At 41.2% G+C, this 20,411-nt stretch overlaps 2 protein-coding genes across 8 annotated transcripts in view; one reads left to right on the top strand and one right to left on the bottom strand.

Annotated features, from left to right (window-relative positions):
* The window catches only part of cep63 (centrosomal protein 63), a 110,949-nt gene extending 103,902 nt beyond the window's left edge, over window positions 1-7,047 (top strand). For all 6 annotated transcript variants that reach the window (XM_043701679.1, XM_043701678.1, XM_043701675.1 and 3 more), the window contains 2 exons: window positions 1,374-1,713; window positions 5,868-7,047. In XM_043701679.1, the coding sequence (XP_043557614.1) occupies window positions 1,374-1,713; window positions 5,868-6,056 (529 nt within the window). In that variant the 3' untranslated portion in view covers window positions 6,057-7,047. The remainder of the gene's footprint in view (window positions 1-1,373; window positions 1,714-5,867) is intronic.
* Window positions 7,048-12,428: 5,381 nt separating this feature from the next.
* The window catches only part of LOC122556265 (kyphoscoliosis peptidase-like), a 106,820-nt gene continuing 98,837 nt past the window's right edge, over window positions 12,429-20,411 (bottom strand). For both annotated transcript variants that reach the window (XM_043702892.1, XM_043702891.1), the window contains 2 exons: window positions 18,037-18,227; window positions 12,429-13,537 (listed from right to left, as the gene is read on the bottom strand). In XM_043702892.1, coding sequence (XP_043558827.1) covers window positions 12,630-13,537; window positions 18,037-18,227 — 1,099 coding nt within the window. In that variant the 3' untranslated portion in view covers window positions 12,429-12,629. The remainder of the gene's footprint in view (window positions 13,538-18,036; window positions 18,228-20,411) is intronic.

Here is a 20,411-nt window from a genome sequence, read left to right as displayed (position 1 = left end):
AAAATGTGAAATGGCTTCAGGAGAATTTGGACAGACTTGATGAATGGGCAAAAACATGGCAGGTAGAGGGGTGCAGGGAGCTGGAATCAGGTCAGGTAGGAGAGTGATTGTTGTGTAAATGCAACATATAGTTAGATTGCAGGTGAGATGTTCAGCAGGGAGTTGTGGATCGGCTTAATAGTTACTTTGGAGTTAGAACAAGTCAACATTCCTCTAACTTATTCTGTGTAATTTTCAGAGGATTCTGAATGCAACAGAATTGTTCGTTGATAAACAAATTTCCAAGGTAATTCCCATGGAGTCTGATAAATCTGGGTTTCCACAGGATCCCAATGTACTCACTCTCCCAATTGTCCTCTATCCATCAAAATATCTGGGTCAATAAATTAACATTGTCAACATCCTGCATTATCAACATCTTGGGGCTTACCATTCACCAAAGGCTGAACTAGACCAACCATAAACCTACTACTGTATCGCTACAAGAGCAGCTCCAGGGCTTGGATTTCTGTAATTGGTAACTTACCCCTGACTCCTCAAATCTTGTCCAACTCATTCATTCATGCAATGAAACGCTGATCGACAACAACAGGACAACAAACCTCACACAGCAAAAGGGTCACATCACAAAGTGTGGCAGAAGCAGGTAAAATCAAGGCATCAAAATTAGACTGCTATTTGGAAAGGCAGAATCTGCAGGCTTGGGAGGGGGCAAGGAAGGTAGAAGAATGGAACCAAGTTAGGTGGTCATTTGAAGAGTCGGCATATGTTGGACTGCAAAGCTGCCTTCTGCACTTTGACAGTACTTTGATTCTGTCTGTGTGTTGTTGCTGGTGATGGTCAAAGACTTGATTGAGATCTCCTTAATAGATTGGTTACATTACAGAATTTTCTTCTAAGGATCCTTCTTCTTCACCCTTAAGCAGTGGGCATCTCTGACAAAAATCAGCCCATCCCTAGTCACCCTGACAAGGTGATATTGGGCTGCCATTTTGAACAACTGTGATAATGGTGCTGCTATGTTAAAACTGTGTTAATTAAATGGACCACCCTGTTTGTTCTTATTACTCTTTGTACTGGTTTTGATATAACTTTAAAGTGGTTTATTAGCCCACTGGACAGTCAGTCACTAGAGCCATGTAACTAGAGTGATGTGTGGGCTGGACCAGATACCAGCATGAGGTTTTCTACCTTCAAGGTGTAAAATCAATTTTGCATAATTTGTTTTGGTCAAAATTCCCTTAAAATGTCCAAATGGTTCATGCAACATCCACTGGAGAATTCATGTTTTATGCTTCCAACACAAGTTTTATTTCCATTCATAGTGAGCATAGTTATGTAATCTGAAAATGTCTCTGCATGAATGTTTGTAGGCGAGTGGAGGAGCTCCAGCTTGAACACAAGAAGGAAATCAAAGAACTTCAGAACAAACTTCGTGAGGTGGTTGCTCACTCTGAAGAGGACAAATGTGGCTCGCAAAGTCAGGTTCGGTGTTCTGAGTCCAACTTTCACAATTTAACAGAGGGTCGAGTCACTGAGAGGACCTTTTCCAAGACCATTCAGAGTGATTCATCAGATGCTTCACTTTCCGAGTCCTTGCGTGGAGCCACCTCTTGTGTCACTTTGTCTGCAGATGAAAATGAAGCCGACTTTTCTGACAATTTGTCAGCACAGTCTGCCCATTCACTTCCTAGTGAGCAGTTTCTGCCTTTGGTGAGTCTGCTTTATTGTATATTCATTTTTTATATGAAGACATGCCACTCCTCTTTGAATTTTCAGCTTGTTGCACACTGTAAACATGTGGGGTTTTGATGGAGCAAGCAAGGAGGAACACCTCACATGATTGGCAATCTGAATTAGGAATCTATCAGGGATGATTTCCTAAAGCAATATGACATGCAGCCAACCAAGGAGGGAGGGGCTGTGAGGGAGGGTGGTTGTGGGGGAAGACCCTCTCAGCCAGCTATATGGTAAACAACTGAGGAGGAAGAAGGTGAAGAGAAGAGGCACTCATCCCGGTCCATTTGGAGTCATAGAGATGTACAGCATGGAAATAGACCCTTTGGTCCAACTCAGCCATGACGACCAAATATTCAAACTTAATCCAGTCCCAATGGCCATATCTCTCTAAATCCTTCCTATTCATATACCCATCCAGATGCCTTTTAAATGCTGTAATTGTACCAGCCTCCACTACTTCCTCTGACACCTCATTCCATACACGCACTATCCTCTGTGTAAAAAAGTTGCCCCTTGGTTTCCATTTATATCTTCTGCTCTTACCCTAAACCTATGTCCTCTAGTTCTGGACTCCCCCACCCCGAGGAAAAGACCTTGCCTATTTACCCTATCCATGCCCCTCATAATTTTATAAACCTCAATAATGTCACCTCTCGGCCTCCAACACTCCAGGGAAAACAGCACCAGCCTATCCAGCTTCTCCCTACAGCTCAAGTCCTCCAACCTTGGTAACATCCTTGTAAATCTTTTCTGAACCCTTTCAGGTTTCACAAAATCCTTCTGGAAGGAGACCAGAATTGCACGTGATTTTCCAAAAGTGTCCTATCCAATGTCCTATACAGCCACAACATGACCTCCCAACTTCTGTACTCAATAGTCTAACCAATAAATGAAAGTATACCAGACGCCGTCTTCACTATCCTATCTACCTGCGACTCTACTTTCAAGAAACTGTGAACCTGCATTCCAATGTCTCTTTGTTCAGCATCACTCCTCAGGACCCTACCATTAAGTATATAAGTCCTGCTCTAATTTGCTTTTGCAAAATGCACCACATCGCATTGATCAAAATTAAACTCCATCTGCTACTTCTCAGCCCATTGGCCTATCTGATCAAGATTCTGTTATAATTTGAGGTTATCTTCTTCACTGTCCTCTACACCTCCAATTTTGGTGTCATCTGCAAACGTACTAACCATGCCTCCTGTGTTCACATCCAAATCATTTATATAAATGATGAAAAGCAGTGGACCCAACACCAATCCTTGTGACACAACACTGGTCACAGGTCTCCAGTATGAAAAACAACCCTCACCACCACCTTCTGTCTCCTACCTTCGAGCCTGTTCTGTATCAAAATGGCTAGTTCTCCCTGTATTCCATGAGGTCCAACCTTGCTAACTAGCCTCCCCTGGGAAACCTTGTCAAACACCTTGCTGAAATCCATATAGATCACGTCCACTGCTCTGCCCTCATCAATCCTCTTTGTTACGTCTTCTCCAGGCAGTCCATAATCAGCTCATCTGACTGAGATTCTCAGTCCCTAAAACCTCTTCATCACTTGTACACATGTTACTTTCCCTCCCACTATCACAAATGTTTGGCCACAATGCAAAAACAAAAGTCACCACACCAACCTAAATTCATGAATCAAGCCATATTGCATATACGCATTCCCCTACTCGCCGGTGTGCATCTCCTTTAAAGGAACTCTCGTGCACTTTAATATCTGCAACATATTTGGTGATTTTGTGAGGAAGACTGCAGATCCTTCCCAGATTACATGGATTCCTTTGGATAGATAGCACTGGGTAAAGAATTTTGGAGCATATGGAAGGATGCCTAGGGATCGGATATTTTCAGGCCTAGTTTTGGCCCCAGCTCTTATCATCTGTATCTGTGTTCAGATTTGCTTTCTAACCTGTGTTTTCCACCAAATACAGTTATTATCCATTATTCACAAACACTGTTGGGAAGTGTGCTGTAATGTATCTGTATGATGTGATTGTCATAGTTGAATAGCTGATGTGAGCTTGATATGGGATTTTTTTTAGCAGTGCTGAACTGAGATGACACAATATGACTGCTGTGTGAATCATGATTGATGATAGAAATGCAGGCTTTTGACTTCCTTTGTGTTTTTTTTCATAATCGCAGCATGTGTGAAAAGGCTTTCCAGCCAGCTAGCTACTTTTGACATTTAGTCTCTGTTATAATGCAGCACCAGTTCATGCACTGCAGGCTCCCACAAATAACAATGTAATAATGACTGGGTCGTATGTTTTTGTGATGGTGATTTTTGTAGGTGTGTGATTTTGCACTAACTGGTATGTGGGGCCAGCCATACACTTGTGTGGATATGGCATGAGATACTGACCTTGAGTATTCAGGCAAGTTCATTGAACTACTTCCAGCATTGCATCTCATCCTCAGGTCTAGACTTCTGACATTCATCTGCACAGCTACATTGTTTCCTCTGCCTTTGTTCAGTTTGACTGGAGGGCCTCCTACTCTTCACACCAACATCAAGGGATGTTAGTGTCTACTCACTGCCTTGTTCTGCTATAGTTCAGTGTTCTTCATGCTTCCTTTCTTTTTCTGTAATTGCTTCCAATGCAAGGATACACCTACCTGTTTAAAAAGTACAGAATAACTTTACATGGTAGTACTGTTACACAAAGTCTTGAAGTAAGGTGAGGTGATGGTGTAATGTTAATATCACGAGACTCATAATTCAGATGCCCAGGCAAATGTTCTGGCAGCAAGGATTTGAATCCTACTGAAGCAAATGGCAAAATTTGAATTCAGCAAAAATCTGGAATAAAAATCTGTTCCAATGAGGCCAAGTAACTGTTGTCAATTGTCTGTCATCCTTACCTATGTGTGACCACAGAAATGTCTAGGCATTTCTGCCTAGGGTGGGCAGTTAAAGCTGGACTAGCCAGCAGCGCCAACAGAGCATGAATAAAAAAAAATTCAGTTTCTTGCTGGTTACCACAGCTACCTTGCCAGTTAACAAGCAGCAGAACTCTACAAGCTGCCCACAACAATAACAACATGTTATGAAGTTGTAAGTGTGTACTGTACCTTTGAGAGGGTGGAATCTGGCACGGACCTTGAGAGACACAGAGAGTGCTGAAAAAGTTAAAAATGTAATATTCAGTTGAAACAAATAGCCTGGAGCTGCATTGCCAAGGTCCAAAGCAAATCCAAATTTGGCCAATCAGTTTAAATTATGCCCCAGATACCAAGATGCAATCGACTTTGAATTTTACTGTTTTGGATGACATCAAACCAATGAAATGATATATGTTTTGGGTTATAAAATCAGACATTTTGAACAGTTAGGGGGGAGAACAGCAAAGAGCAGCCAAGCAAGCACCAAGACTGCCAGCAGAATAGCTCTCTGAAAGGTCCATAAGAAATTTGTGCAGCAGAACCCCAAAGCCGACCTCGAGAAATCTAGAGAAAATTTGACATCCAAAGACAATAACTGGGTTTGAAATTGATTTTGCCATAAATTTAAAAGGGAAATTATCGGACAAGTATTGTTGAGTGTGGGTGATGGGGGGGGGGGGGGGGGGGTGTAGAAATAGGTTTAAGAGAAAGAAGTTGTAAATAGTTGTTGTTTAATGTTCTCTTTTGGACTTAAAGGATAAAATTGTTCATTTTTACTTTAAATAGTAAGATCTGACATGGTGTTTGCCTCAAAATATAACAGATTACGGCATGAGGTGAGCTTTTTTGTGTGTTGGGTTTAAATTAGCAGAGAGGTTTACCCTGTGCCGTAACACATGCATGGATAAATTATGCACTTTGTCACTCACCTCCCTTTTCCAAGCTCTGTTAAATTTCTTAGGCAGCGTGTGGAAAAAAAAAGACATGCAAGGTGCCTGAAATTGTTTTGATCTATTGCTTAAAAATGTTGCTCTGAATGCAGTTCGATTAGGACTTTACCTTTTGCACAAATGTTGCATCAAATCACCACCATTTGTAGTTAGAGGTCTTCAATTATACTCTGAGCACATACCATAAACCACCTCATATCTGTACTTGATAGTACTAATCTGCATATAGTGGTCCTACTTGTTTTATTGTTTATACTCATGTTGGTTAACGTGTTTCAGAGCCCAAAAATTGCATCCACAAAGACATCGATTGCAGTCAGGTATCTCGAGGAAGAGGACAGGAGGTCACAGAAACTTTTACAGCGTCTGGACACGCATATTGAGGAACTCAAAACTGAAAGTGAAAGAACTGTTGACAAATATGTATACTCCACTGTGATGGAAAAGCAACTCTCAGGCTCCAGATAATGAACTTTACTCAGCATGAGACTGAATAAATGGAGCTACTGTTCGTACTATCTGGCCTCAGTAATGGGTGCATTTTGATTCCTGGAGCTGAACCTAATGTGCATTAGGGTATACATTAACCTTTCTTATTACTTGGTTTCTTAATAACTTGTGGTATTGTAGCTTTTTGTTCATTCATCCCAAAGTTATGTAATCTTGTGGTGTGTAATCATGTTAGTCTGCACCAGTACAGCCAGCACACTTCACAAAGTGTGTTTGTGCTGTTCTTTGGAAGTAAACATCAAGCTGTCAAAAATCCAACCTCTGCCTATGAAGGCTTCTATTTTCAGAGATGGCTCTGAGAAACCACTCCAGTCCCTACAACATTTCAACTGTCAAGCTTACAAGGTAATGGTTACATCAATAATTCTGAGCAAACACACATGAACCTTTGAAAATTAGCTGATGTCATTACATTGCTGTGTTAAGGATATTGAAGTGATCCAACTTTTTCAATAATCTGTCCAAAATGCTGAAAATTAGTGTTTCTGTTAAAGGAAAGAAGGCATCAGTTCTCATCGTGATTGCTGTATGTTTGTATAATGTCATGGCCAACAATGACATACTAATAAATTGTGTTTTAAACTTTTTTGTTTAAATAGTATTTTCCATGTCTGAAGTTGTGGTACTTGTTTACATTTTTGATGCTGTTATAAATAGTGGTGAATAAATGCTGCTTAACAGCCTGGTTCAAACTCCAGCTCTCTCTGGCAGAGTTATATTAATGTAGCTGAAGGAAGGAAACTAATAAAATTATACTCTGTTTCAGATCATGTTTACCTTTTTAATTGTGTAAGTGACAGGTTGTCACTCCAGAGTGGTAATTTTACTTAAAAGAATCTGCATATTCCTGAAAGGACAAATCAGTGAAGTGTTGTTTTGTGAAGGAAGCCTCCAGTGCTGAATTATAGTTGTATATTTATGTACATAAGATTTATCAATAAACTTTATACACAATAGAAACAACTTTTCCAGTTTGTTTTATTAAAATACATTTAGCTACGTGTTAGATTGATATAAAATGAACCTAAAGCCTTTTGCATTTTTGCTTTGCCAATTGTAATATTATGACCTAACGTTATACATGCACTGAGTATGAAAGATTACATGATGGAAGATTACAGACCTTAAATATTATGCTCACTTTTCACGGAGCTGCCTAACTTGCAGAGTATTTCTAGCATTTAAGATTTTATTTAAGATTTCTTTTGTTTTTGTGTTGATGTGAGCCTAGACATTTTTAACAGGCATGTCATTACACACTTCTGGAGCAAGTGGGACTTGAACCCAGGCCTCCTGGCTCAGAGGAAGGGACAGTATCACCTGAACACACAACAATACAGCACAGGAACTGGCCCTTCAGCCTACAATATCTGTGCCAATCATGATGCCATTCTAAACTTCCCTCCTGCCTGCACATGGTCCATATCCCTCTATTGTCTGCCTGAACAAGTGACCATCTGAGTACCTCTTAAACATTACTATCATCTCTATTTCTGACGGTGCATTCCAGGCATCCACCCCCTGTCAAAAAACAGTACAGCAAAGGAACAAGGTTGCACTGACACTTGATGGCTTTTTAAATTAGAGATTGTATTTACTTAGTCCATATCCCTCTCTACCCTCTGTTCCCCTGCTATTCACATTTTTCTTTACACCATCTCTTCTGGCAATGCATTCAAACCATTTACCAACCTCTGTACAAAAGAAATCTGTCTCTCACATTTGCTTTAAACTTCCCCTTTTACCTTAAACTTACGTCCCTTAGTAATTGCCATTTGTACCCTGGAGAAAAAAGAAAATTCCATTGTATTCATGCCCCTCATAATTTTGTAAACTTTTGTTTCATCAGGTTGTCCCCTCAGTCTCCAACATCCAAGTGAAAACAAACCAAGTTTATCCAATTTTACCTCACAGCTATTACCCTCCATACCAGACAACATCCTGGTAAACTGCTTGTCTGAAAACTCTACAAATTCCTCCACATGCTTCTGGTAGCATAGTGACGAGAACTGTACACAACATTCCAAAGCTCTATAACAGCTGCAGCATGACTTAGCAGTTTTTATTCTCTATGCTCTGATGAGGAAGGCAAGCATGCCAAATACCTCCTTGACCACTTTATCCAGAAAGTGGCAACAAAACTGAGAAGTGTGGTCCTGTACGCCTAGATCCTTCTGTATATTAGACCTAGATCTGGATTTACCCTTAAACAGTATCCCCAATCTAATTTCCCCAGTTTCTGACTACTACATCTGTCATTAGCCTTTCCCTAATTTAGTACTTTTACTCAAGGACCATCTTATCTTTGTCCAACCATCTTAAAACTTTATTATGGAATTATGATCACTATTCCCAAGATACTACCTCACTTAAAGTCTTGCAGTTTTCTGTTACATTACTATTGTAGTTTATCTTCTACCCTCATTAATTTTTAGTTATCCTTTGTTGGTTTTTAAAGGCTTCCCAATCCTCTGTTTTCCTACTAATCTTCATCATATTGTATGTTTTTCTTTTGCTTTTCTGCTACTCCTGACTTCCCTTGTCAACCATAGTCCAACAGAAAAAAATCATTCAACTTTTACCCAGTGCTCAATGCCTCCTGTGATGTCTAAATTCTGATTTAAAAACAATCACTGCTTGCTTTGAATGATTTTTGATTGTCAAGTAAATTATTTTGAATTAATGGGGAAGGGGTTGCAAAGGTATTAGTAAGGAGGATTATTGGTGACTTAATCGCCTTGCCTCTTAGATTCAATCTCTTGCAGTTCTGTGATCATGCTGTATGTAATGTAAAAAAAAACTGGATCTGACAGGCACTGATTCAGGACACTAAACAGTGTGGAGAACAGGGACATCAGAAACAGCTGGAGAATAGTGCATTAGTTCAGGGTGATGAGGTACAGAAGTTTCAACCGACCCAATATTTACATCCTACAGTACAATTGGTGTGTAAAACTGAGTCCAGACTTCACTCTATCACCAATGGTCTCAAATTAGTGTTGATCTCAATAATGCTGAGCATAAAGTTAACATTGATGGTCATAAAACCCCATTTGGTGAAGGATATCTGCCATCCTTATATGGTCTTGCCTACACATGACCAACCTCCCCCACCCACAGCAGTATGGCTGACTGTGCTGAGATGACCGAGAAGCCATTTAGTTCAAGGGTAATTAGGGATGCGTAATAAATGCTTGAGGACTGAGCATAAATATTTCATAAGCAGTCATTCATTCTGGGTTTGGTTTCCCTGCAGTCGATGAGATGGGCTTCAGATTGGTTCCACAGGTCGTCGCAATGTTGAGTGCAGTCAATGAGACAGCATCACGTGTACCATATGCAGTAAATAGATTGAAAGAAGTATGGGTAAATTGGATCTTCAGCTGAAAGCGTTGTTTGGGCTTTTCAACAATGAGGGAATATGTAATAGGACTCTAACATCCCCTTTTTTGACTTTATATCACATTGGGTCAGATATGCTCCCTGTGAATTGCCTTGGGAGGGTTTATTATATTAAAGATTCTACACATGTGCAAGTTCTTGTTAGGACATAGAACATTACAGCGCAGTACAGGCCCTTCAGCACTCAACATTGCGACGACCTGTGGAACGAATCTGATGCCCATCTAATCTACACTATTCCATTTTCATCCATATGTTTATCTGATGACCATTTAAACGCCCTTAAAGTTGGCGAGTCTACTACTTTTGTAGTCAGGGTGTGCCATGCCCCTACTACACTCGGAGTAAAGGAACTACCTCTGACATCTGTCTTATATCTATCATCCCTCAATTTAAAGCTATATCCCCTAGGCGAGCCATCACCATCCGATGAAAAAGGCTCTCTCTGTCCATCCTATCTAACCCTCTGATTATCTTGTATGTCTCAATTAATCATCTCTCAACCTTCTTCTCTCTAATGAAAGCAGCCTCAAGTCCCTTAGCCTTTCCTCATAAGACCTTTCCTCCATACCAGGCAACATCCTAATAAATCTCCTCTGAACCCTTTCAAAAGCTTCCATGTCCTTCCTATAATGTGGTGACCAGAACTGTACGCAATACTCCAAGTGCGACTGCACCAGAGTTTTCTACAGCTGCAGCATGACCTCATGGCTCTGAAATCCAATCCCTCTACCAATAAAAGCCAACATACCGTGCACCTTCTTAACAACCCTATCAACCTGGGTTGCAACTTTCAGAGATCTATGTACCTGGACACCCAGATCACACTACAAAGAATCTTACTATTAGCTCTTTATTCCTGTTGCTCCTTCCAAAGTGAATCACCTCACACTTTTCTGCATTCAACTCCATATGCCACCTCTCAACCCAGTTCTGCAGCTTATCGATACCCCTCTGTAACCTGCAACATCCTTCTGTACTATCCACAACTCCACCAATTTTCGTGTCATCCGCAAATCTACTAACCCTTCTACGCCCTCATCCAGGTCATTTAAAAAATGACAAACAGCAGTGGCCCCAAAACAGATCTTTGCAGGACACCACTAGTATCTGAACTCCATGATGGACATTTTCCATCAACCACCACCCTTTGTCTTCTTTCAGCGAGTCAATTTCTGATCCAAACTGCTAAATCACCCGCAATCCCATATGTTTGTATTTTGTGCAATAGCCTACCTTTATCAAACACTTACTGAAATCCAAATACACCACATCAACCGCTTTATCCTCATCCACCTGTTTGGTCACCAGCTTAAAGAACTCAATTAGGTTTGTGAGGCACGATCTACCCTTCACAAAACCATGTTGACAATCCCTAATCAACTTATCCATCTCGAGAGGATTATAAATCCTACCTGTTATAACCTTTTCCAACACTTTACCCACAACCGAAGTAAGGCTCACTGGTCTATAATTACCCCGTTGTCTCTGCTCCCCTCCTTGAACAAGAGAACAACATTTGCTATCCTCCAGTCTTCTGTAGACAACGACGACATAAAGATTAAAACCAAAGGTTCTGCAATCTCATCTTCCCAGGGAATCCTAGGATAAATCTCATCCAGCCCAGGGGAATTATCTATTTTCACACTTTACAGAATTGCTAACACCTCCTTGTGAACCTGAATCCTATCTAGTGTAGTAGCCTGTATCTCAGTATTTTCCTTGACAAATTGTCTTTTTCAGGTGTGTATACTGACAAAAAATATTCATTTGGCACTTCTCCTATTTCCTCAGACTCCATGCACAACTTTCCACTACTATCATTGATTGACCCTAATCTTACCCTGGTCATTCTTTTATTCGTGGCATACCTATAGAAAGCTTTAGGGTTTTCCTTGGTCCTATCCGCCAATGACTTCTCATGTCTCTTACTGGCTCCTCTTAGCTCTCTCTTTAGGTCTTTTCTGGCTAACGTGTGCTTTCAAGCACCCTAACTGAGCCTTCACGTCTCATTTTAACATAAGCCTTCTTCTTCCTCTTGCCAAGAGATTCAACTTCTTTAGTTAACCATGGCTCCCTCGCTCAACCATTTTCTCCCTGCCTGACAGGTACATACTTATGAAGGACAAGTAGTAGCTGTTCCTTGAATAAGCTCCACATTTCAATTATGCCCATCCCCTGCAGTTTCCTTCCCCACCCTATGCTTCCTAAATCTTGCCTAATCGGATCATAATTGTCTTTCCCCCAGCTATATCTCTTGCCCTGCATTATTAACCTATCCCTTTCCATTGCTAAAGTAAACATAACCGAATTGTGGTCACTATCACCAAAGTGCTCACCAACTCCAAATGTAACATCTGGCCCATTTCATTACCCAATATGGCCTTGCCTTTGTTGGCCTGTCTGCATACTGTGTGAGGAAATCTTCCTGCACATACTTGTCAAAAAAACTGACTCATTGAACTATAGTATTTCCAGTCAATACTTGCAAATGTAAAGTCTCCATAACAACTCCCCTGTCACTCTCACCTATCGAGAATTATCTTTGCCATCCTTTCCTCTACATCTCTGGAACTATGCGGAGACCTATAGAAAGCTTCCAACAGGGTGACCTCTCCTTTTCTGTTTCTAACCTCAGTCGATACTACCTCAGTAGACGAGTCCTCAAACATCCTTCTGCAACCGTAATACTGTCCTTGACGAACAATGGCACACCTCCCCCTCTCCTACCATCTTCTCTGTTCTTACTGAATTTTACCATCTTCTCTGTTCTTACTTCTTATTGTCAGTGGCTTAATTGTTTCCCAACAATACAAATGTGACTATACTTCAAAAGTAATTTATTAACTGTGAAATGCTTTTTGAGCATTCCAAAACATAAAAGACAAATATAATTTCAAGTTCTGTCTTCTTTTCTGAGCACTTCATTTGTTTTATTGTCCAGTAGTAGAATTAAGAAGCAGTGAGCCACTGTCAACCTGTCACAGCTTATTGTCCATTGTAAAGGTAGTGCCACATGACAAAGCAATTTCATTTTCTTTAAAGATGTTTCTTTATTCCTAGTAGCACCATTTTTGCCAGTCACAGCGAATGACAATAAACATTTCTTGTCTTAACTGTGTGTGTGGGCTATGAGCCTTCTATCTCATATTGAAGGGCAAATGTAAATTTTGTATCAAACATTTTGTCTGAAACTCCAACACTGAGGAACTTGGAGTCTTGTGTGTAACACCTTCCTTCCCAGTAGCCGTCGTTGCTCATGGTCAGGGGACAGGGAGATTTGCCATAAACCTGGACCTTTCTCACATGGGGGATTTTGAGCTTGAATGTCACCATCTCGTTGCGTGGCAGAATTCCAGACAGCGGCTCAATTAATTCACATCCGTCAGTCCAAGAGCTGAAAACTTTAGGGAAACTTGGCCAGTGGACATTCTTATCACGACAGAAAATGAAGTATTCACACACGTGGTCATGTGTTGGACTGCGTTTTGCCTTGTCCTTGGAAAATATAGCGAAAACATAAAGACCGGCTGCAGGGAGGTGGATCTGGAATTCGACCCAGTTACCCTGTTGAGTTTTGAAGACGTGATTTCTCATGACCTCCTCTGACAATTTGACTTCATCACATGACAGCTTGCTGGTGAATGAGAGATCTCTGTTCAGCATGAACCTTATATTACAATTGCCATCATCACAATAAATAATGGGTTCGGGGTGTGAAGGTTTCAAAAGACCCTTGTTCTCAGTAATCCAGCTGGGTCCTAAAGGATTGTGAAATACCTTTGGTAGCTTGAAGTTTTCTTCAATAAAATCACATTTAACCAAATATCCACATATAAAGGAATAAGTTTCCTCTTTAGAATCAAATAGTTTGGCATAGATCTTTAATCTGAATTCTCCAGCTTTTTGTGGCAGAACCTCAAGCTTCATGCCATATTTAGTTATGGTTAGGATGCCACAGTCCTTTTTCCCATCCAGATTGAAAATGAAGTATGTTGGATACAGTCCTTCCACATTGATGATAACTCTTCCATTCACTGTTTGAAATGATTGAAAATTAGTTTAGCATGTTAGAGATGCCCCTCACTGGTGAACTGTCACTTTTTCAAGTAAGCATACTTTTGCAGCATTCTCTTGAATAAACCTATTCAATCTAATCCCGCCATTTGCCATAGTTTCATGGTAAAGCTAAGTCTGGTTCTTCCCTAATGCTTTCCCAGAGATATAAAATCAGTCATAAAATAAATTGCATGGAAATTAACATACTGGACCTTCATATTGACAAGTCAGACCAGTATGTGTCATTCATCTGGTTTTACTGGGTTTTCCTTCTGGTTTGGTGTGGAATACTTAAAGTAACAGCACATTACTTTACTAATTAATTATGAATTCATGTGAAGGGCATTGGTTAGCTAGATGGCTAGGGTGTGGAGTTAAACCAAAGCCAACAGAGTAGATTCAATCCCCTTACAAGCTGTTGTAGCTTATGGAGGCCCTGCCTCCTCACCTTGGCCCATGGTAGTGGAGTAGTTATTCTCAAACTGCACATAACTAATTGTCTCTTTCTAATGGAGGGAGATTCCTCCAGTCATTCACAGACTATGGTTCCCGACCACATCAATCTCCTTACAGTCGCAGTCTCTCATTACTGTATTTGAACCAACTAAATTATGAACATAATTGCTCTGTGTCCATTATCTGGACCACTTTCTTAAAAACAAGGAACAATAATCAATTTGGTTGTTATGTGAATCATGATTGCATGAATTACAGCCTCACTTTAACCTGGCAAACAACGCAGCCAATTAGTTGTTGACAGTACATTTCAGGTTTACTGTGGCCTACTCTAGCTTTCTTATCCACCGTTATCCTTGTGGATGGCACCAATCAGGCTAAGCTTGATTCTTTGTCACTTTTGCATTTCCCCCCTGCCCCCGATTCCCCACAAACCCCCAAGTAAAACACTGCACAAATTCTGAGTTGATGCTTCAGTGTAGTGTTGAGAGAGCGCAGCATCTTTGAAGTCACCAACTTTCAGGAACTGTCTGTTGTTATAGAAGCATTAGGAGTGTACAGGGAGGTCATTTAGTCTGAGTGTCTGCACTGCTCTCTGAGCATTTTTGGGCTAATGCCTTATTCCATAACCTGCATACTGTTTCTATTTAAATAATCATGTGACGCCCTCTCAAATGCCTCCAGCTACCCCCAGTACACTTCCTGGTTGGGCAGAAAGGATCTCATGGCAATATTTTGAAGGGAAGAATGTTCCCCAGTATCCTGGCTAAAATTTACCTCTCAAGTACAATGGTCAGTTATCTAATTTGTGCTTTTGGAATTTTGCTGTGTACAGATTGATTACCTCATTTCCTATAATTGTAACAGTAACTTCAAAATTACTTCATTGGCTGTAAAGTTCATTGAGGTGACTGAAAGGCGACAGTCATGAGTTAAATGTCATGGTACATTTTGGTATCAATGACATGGACACAGTGAGGAATGAGGTCTTGCATCAATTATTCAGGGAGCCAGGCAGTTTATTAGAAAGCAGAACCTCAATGGTTTAACCACTGGATTACTCCCGGTGCCATATGCTAGTATAAAAATAGTAAAATTGGATTGATGAATGCGTGGCTCAAGAGTTGGCGCACGAGGGAAGGTATTAGATTCCAGGATCACTGGGATCATTTTTTGACAAATGGGACGGACTTGTACAAATAGGACGGTCTGTAATTGAACCACACTGGGAGTAACTTCCATGCAAGTACATTTGTGAATGCTGTTGGGAAGAATTTAAACTAGTCTGGGTGGGAGAGGGGACACAGATGGAACAGAGAAACATTACGGTGGCTAGGTGATTAGCACTGCTGCCTCACAACACCAGGGTCCCAGGTTCGATTCCAGCCTTGGGCAACTGTCTGTGTGGGATTTGCATATTCACCCCGTGTACGTGTGGGTTTCCTCCCACAGTCCAAAGATGTACAGGTAACTTGAATTGGCCATGCTAAATTGCCTATAGTGTTAGGTGCATTAGTCAGAGGGAGGTGGGTTACTCTTTGGAGGGCTGGTTCCACACTGTAAGGAATCTAGTCTAGTCTTAATTATCCGAGGGGGTTTCAACTTTCCCAACATAAATTAGTATAGTCATAGTGTTAAGGATTTAAAAGGGGTGAATTTCTTGGAATGTATTCCAGGAGAACTTTTGTATAAATATGTAGAATGCCCAAGAATGGATGATGCAGTGTTCGATGAGGTTCAGGGGAATGAAAGTGGACAAGTATTCAGTGCAGGAATCACTTTAGCAATAGCAACCACAACACGGCACGATCCAAATTTGTTTTGAAAAAGGAGAAAAGTGGCCTGCAAAAGATATAATTAGATTGGGGGAAGGCAGCTTGCATGAATACAAAGCAGGATCTGACCACAATAGTTTGACAACAGTTCCTTGCAGGTAAGTCTGAAGTGGAGCTGGAGCATTGGGGGTCATTCAAAAAGAAGGGGGGGAGAGTACAGGTCCAACATGTACTCTTTAGAGGGACGTGCAGGAGAAATATGTTCAGAGATCCCTGGATATCTAGGACAATTCAGGATGGGAAGAGGAGGAAAGTGGGGTTCTTAGCAAGTCCAAAGAGATTAATTCAGCTATGGCCCTAGTGGAATACAAGGAGTATTGGAGGGAGCTCAAGAAAGTGATTAGAAGAGCAAAAAGGGAGCATGAAAAAGGACTTGCAAACAGGATTAGAGAAAATCCTAAAACATTTTATAAATGCATTAAATTGAAGAGATTAACTAGAGAAAGAGTAGCACCCATTAGAGACTAAGGGGGATACCTGTGTGTGAAGCTGCAGGATATCAGAAGGGTGTTGAATGAATACGTCTCTTCAGTCTTCACCATGGAAAAGAAAAAGTAGGTATGGATTTCGGGAAAAGGGACTGTGAGGAACTTGCACAGTTTGACATCAGAAATGGGCAAGTATCAGAGGGCCTGTCAGGCTTAAAAATAGACAAATCCCCTGGCCCGGATGAATTGCATCCCAGGCTGCTGTGGGAGGAGAGGCAAATTATTAATTCCTCCCTGGCCATGAGGGAGGTGCCAGAGGACAGGAGGACATCTAATGTGGTTCCACCTCTCAGAGGGGTGGTGGAGATGAACCAGGAAATTACAGAGAGGTGAGTCTAACTTCAGTGGCAGGGAAACTATTGGAGAAAATTCTGACGGAGGGAATTGATACCCACTTGGAGAAGCTTGGGTTAAGTAGGGGTCGTCAGCATGGCTTTGTCAGAGGGAGGTCCTGCCTAACATATTATAATTTTTTGAAAACATGATTGTGTGTGGATGAGAGAAGTTTAGTTGATGCAGATTATATGGATTTTAGCAAAGCCTTTGACAAGGTCCCACACAAGAGACTGATTCAGAAGGTTAAAGCTTGAAATTCAGGGAAACTTAGTGAAATGATCATAAGCTGATTTAGGTCACAAAGTGTAGTGGCAAAAGGCTATTTGTGTAACTGGAGGTCAAGTGTTCAGCAGTGATCCACAAGGATCAGTACTGGGACCATTATTAGTTGTTATATACATAAATGATACAGATGAGAACATGGGTGGAAGGTTAAGCAATTTTTCAGACAACAACAACTGTGAAGAAAATGGCTGTAGGTTATACAAAGATATAGATGTGTGGTCAGGTGGGCAGACCAGTGGCAGATGGTATTTAACCCTGATAAGTGTGAGGTGATACACTTTGGAAGAAGAAACAAGATGAAGCAGGACTCTGGGTAGCTTAGAGGAACAGAAGGATCTTGGGGGTAATTATTCAGAGATCCCTCACAGAGCATGTGAATAGGATAGTTAATGCACCACATAAGACACATGCTTTCATTATTCACGGCATATAGCATAAGAGCAAGGAAGCAATGTTGGAGTTGTACAGAGAGTTGGGTCAGGCCACTGCTGGGGTATTGTATGCAGTTCTGGTTACCTCACTACAGGATGTGATTGCACTAGAGGAGGTACAGAGGTGATGAAACAGGATTGTGGCCTGGGATGGAGAAATTGAGCTACAAGGCATAGCTACCAACAGATCTGAGGTAACTTGACTCTGATTTCTCTTCATAGATGCTGCCAGACCTGCTAAGCTTTTCTGTTTTTGTTTTTGGCTTCTTTGTCTTTGTTTAGTTTATCCAAAATTATCTTATTCATAATTTTACAATAAAGGTAGGAAGGATGCAACAGTAAAGTATAACAATTCTACAAATGCATATATCATTCTTGATAAAATCAAAGACACATGTACAAACAAGTGGTTCAGAATTTTCTGAACTGCTTAACTGCTCATTACACCAATATCTTTGTCTCTCTCTTTTCAACTGTCACTGTTTCCTGCCCTATCTTCTCTGTCTGTTAACCAAACACCATTTTCTCCATCTTTCTCCCTTTCTCAGTCTTTCTGTTTGTCTTTCGCTCTCTGTTGCAGCTCAATAATTTCATGTTTCAGCTTATTGTACTATTCTGAGAATGGGTACATGTCTTCATCACTTACCAGTGGACACCACCTGTACTTCTGGATGGATGTATGTCAAACCAATATCATAAAATTCTCCTGTCCTAAAGACCATATTTTCAAATATTTTGAGGGGAATCTTTGGAGAAATGAGCTGCCACGTTTCATCGTTGGGGAAATGATTATTGATGAAGAGGGTAGGATGAGTTAAGAAATAAAATTCAACATACCTGCAGTATAAAGATAGAGTATTTTAGAATTACATGGAGTAAAATTTCCAAGCTGCATTGTAAAATAACAGGCATTATTTTGATTTCAGAGGAATTTGGGATCAGTATGCAACCTTTATCACTCACTTTCATCACCTACGCAAGTGAAGCCATATCTCCTAATCATCCAAATACCTTTCATCAATGGTGCACGTGACACTGGCACAATTCAGAACTTGGGAGGTTTTCTAAATTTGAGAGGGGAAAGGGGAGGGGTCAATTATCTTAAACGCACCCACTCGCCCCAAACATCTGAAGTTGACCATTGAGATTGTCAAGATTAGAGTGGTGTTGGAACCTCATTGAGATCGTCAGCCTGTTCAAAGGCTTTGATAGATCAAGAAACAGCAGCTTTTTGCTGTTAAATTTGCTCCTGAGGAGCACAGACTGTAATCCTTTTGGAAAAGGATAGATAAATATGAAGGAGCTGTAAGATTCAGAAGCTGGCTGATAAGGAGGGTCATAGGTATGCCCCAGCTGCTATGGAGTAGACAATCCCTGTCATTGTTGAAATACTCATTTCTGAGGCCATCAGCTACAAGAAGGAATTAACACTGAAGGTGACAATAACTCATCCTCCTTCTTAGATTCCATTTCCATCTTATCCCTCACTCACTGCTGAACTATACACTGCAGATGGTGTAAGCAGGCACCTCTATGCTCTGAAAACTACTCTTGCGCTTTCCTGCATTCAGATCCTGAAGAGATGATCCCTGGCTGGAAAGCAGAGGAACAGGAGACCAGAGTGATGACGCACACCCAGCACTGACACTCAATTTCATACTGACACTCATCAGTTCAGATTCTGATGCCATGCCTATCTGAGAGGATAACTTCAGAGTGGGATCTACATGGTGGTGAGATACTAGAAATGAATGGCTTGCGGCCAGGGCAGGCAGCAAGGATAATTCAGGTACCATCATGCCTGAGAGCAAGGTCAGACATGAGCTTTTCAGAAGAACAATTTGATGGGGCAAGAATGCTGATGGATTTATCTAACTAAATACTGGATGTCTACCAGTGCACCCATCTCTGGAAGAAGTTGCTTTGTGCAGGATTCTTGAAGTCAGGACAAAATTCTTCAGCATCTGTCACATCACAGTCTGCTCAAGAGTAACTTGAAGCATTATAACTTGAAGCACCAAACTCTTAAGGAATTTCACCAATAGCCAGAATAAGTCAGCAGCTGCTGTTGTATTTAAAAACAAATCAGGAAGTAGTTGATGATCTCTTGCACTAGTGGGGACCGTGCGGGAAGTGGAGGGATGGTGAGGGAAGGTAGGTGTGTTTTACTCCTTCTACATCTGGCATAAACTTTTCTGCACATCCAAACACCTCATCTACTGTGTCCATTGCTCTCGATGTGGTCTCCTCTACATCAGGGAGACAGGATGCCAACTCGCGGAATGTTTCAGAGAACATCTCTGGGGGACACACACACCAACCAGCCGACTGCCCTGTTGCTGACCACTTCAACTCCTTCTCCCACTTCACCAAGAACATGTAAGTCCTGGGCCTCCTCCAACACCAAATCCCAGTTACCTGACGCCTGGAGGAAGAACGCCTTATCTTCCAGCTTGGGACCCTCTAACCACATGGTATTAACGTCTATTTCACCAGTTTCCTCATCTCCCCTCCCCCCCCGATGAAGGGCTTATGCCTAAAGCTTTGACTCTCCTGCTCCTCGGATGCTGCCTGATCAGCTGTGCTTTGCCAGCTCCACACTTCCTGACTCTGATCTGCAGTCTTCACTTTCTCCTCTATTGTTCTATTCCTTGCTGATGCACATTCAACTGAGTGATGTTCTGAAGTTCAGTGAGGTGTTCAATTCAAAAATAGAATCAGATCAGAATTGCCCTCTTAATTAACCCACAATTCATAGGTCCAGAATAAAGGCTACACCAACATGCCATCCAGTGTGACTTGGCCCAAAAGGTGTGGGCATATGCTGTGGGAGATGTTTTGGAACTTGAATGCCGAGGTTAATACCTGAGCAACATACACAGCATTTCCTGTTTGTCACCTATACTGCCTGTCCATTAGATAGAAGCAGAATGCCAAAGGATTGTGGTTACAATATCAGGTAGTGTCAAATATCACAATCCAGTTTTTATGGAGTTCACCCCAAACTTTAGGGGAAAGGGG

The sequence above is a fragment of the Chiloscyllium plagiosum genome, chromosome 13 (assembly GCF_004010195.1).
Source record: "Chiloscyllium plagiosum isolate BGI_BamShark_2017 chromosome 13, ASM401019v2, whole genome shotgun sequence".
NCBI lineage: Eukaryota > Metazoa > Chordata > Chondrichthyes > Orectolobiformes > Hemiscylliidae > Chiloscyllium > Chiloscyllium plagiosum.
Note: the sequence above shows the minus strand (reverse complement) of the source record. Positions and strands in the feature narration are given on the sequence as shown.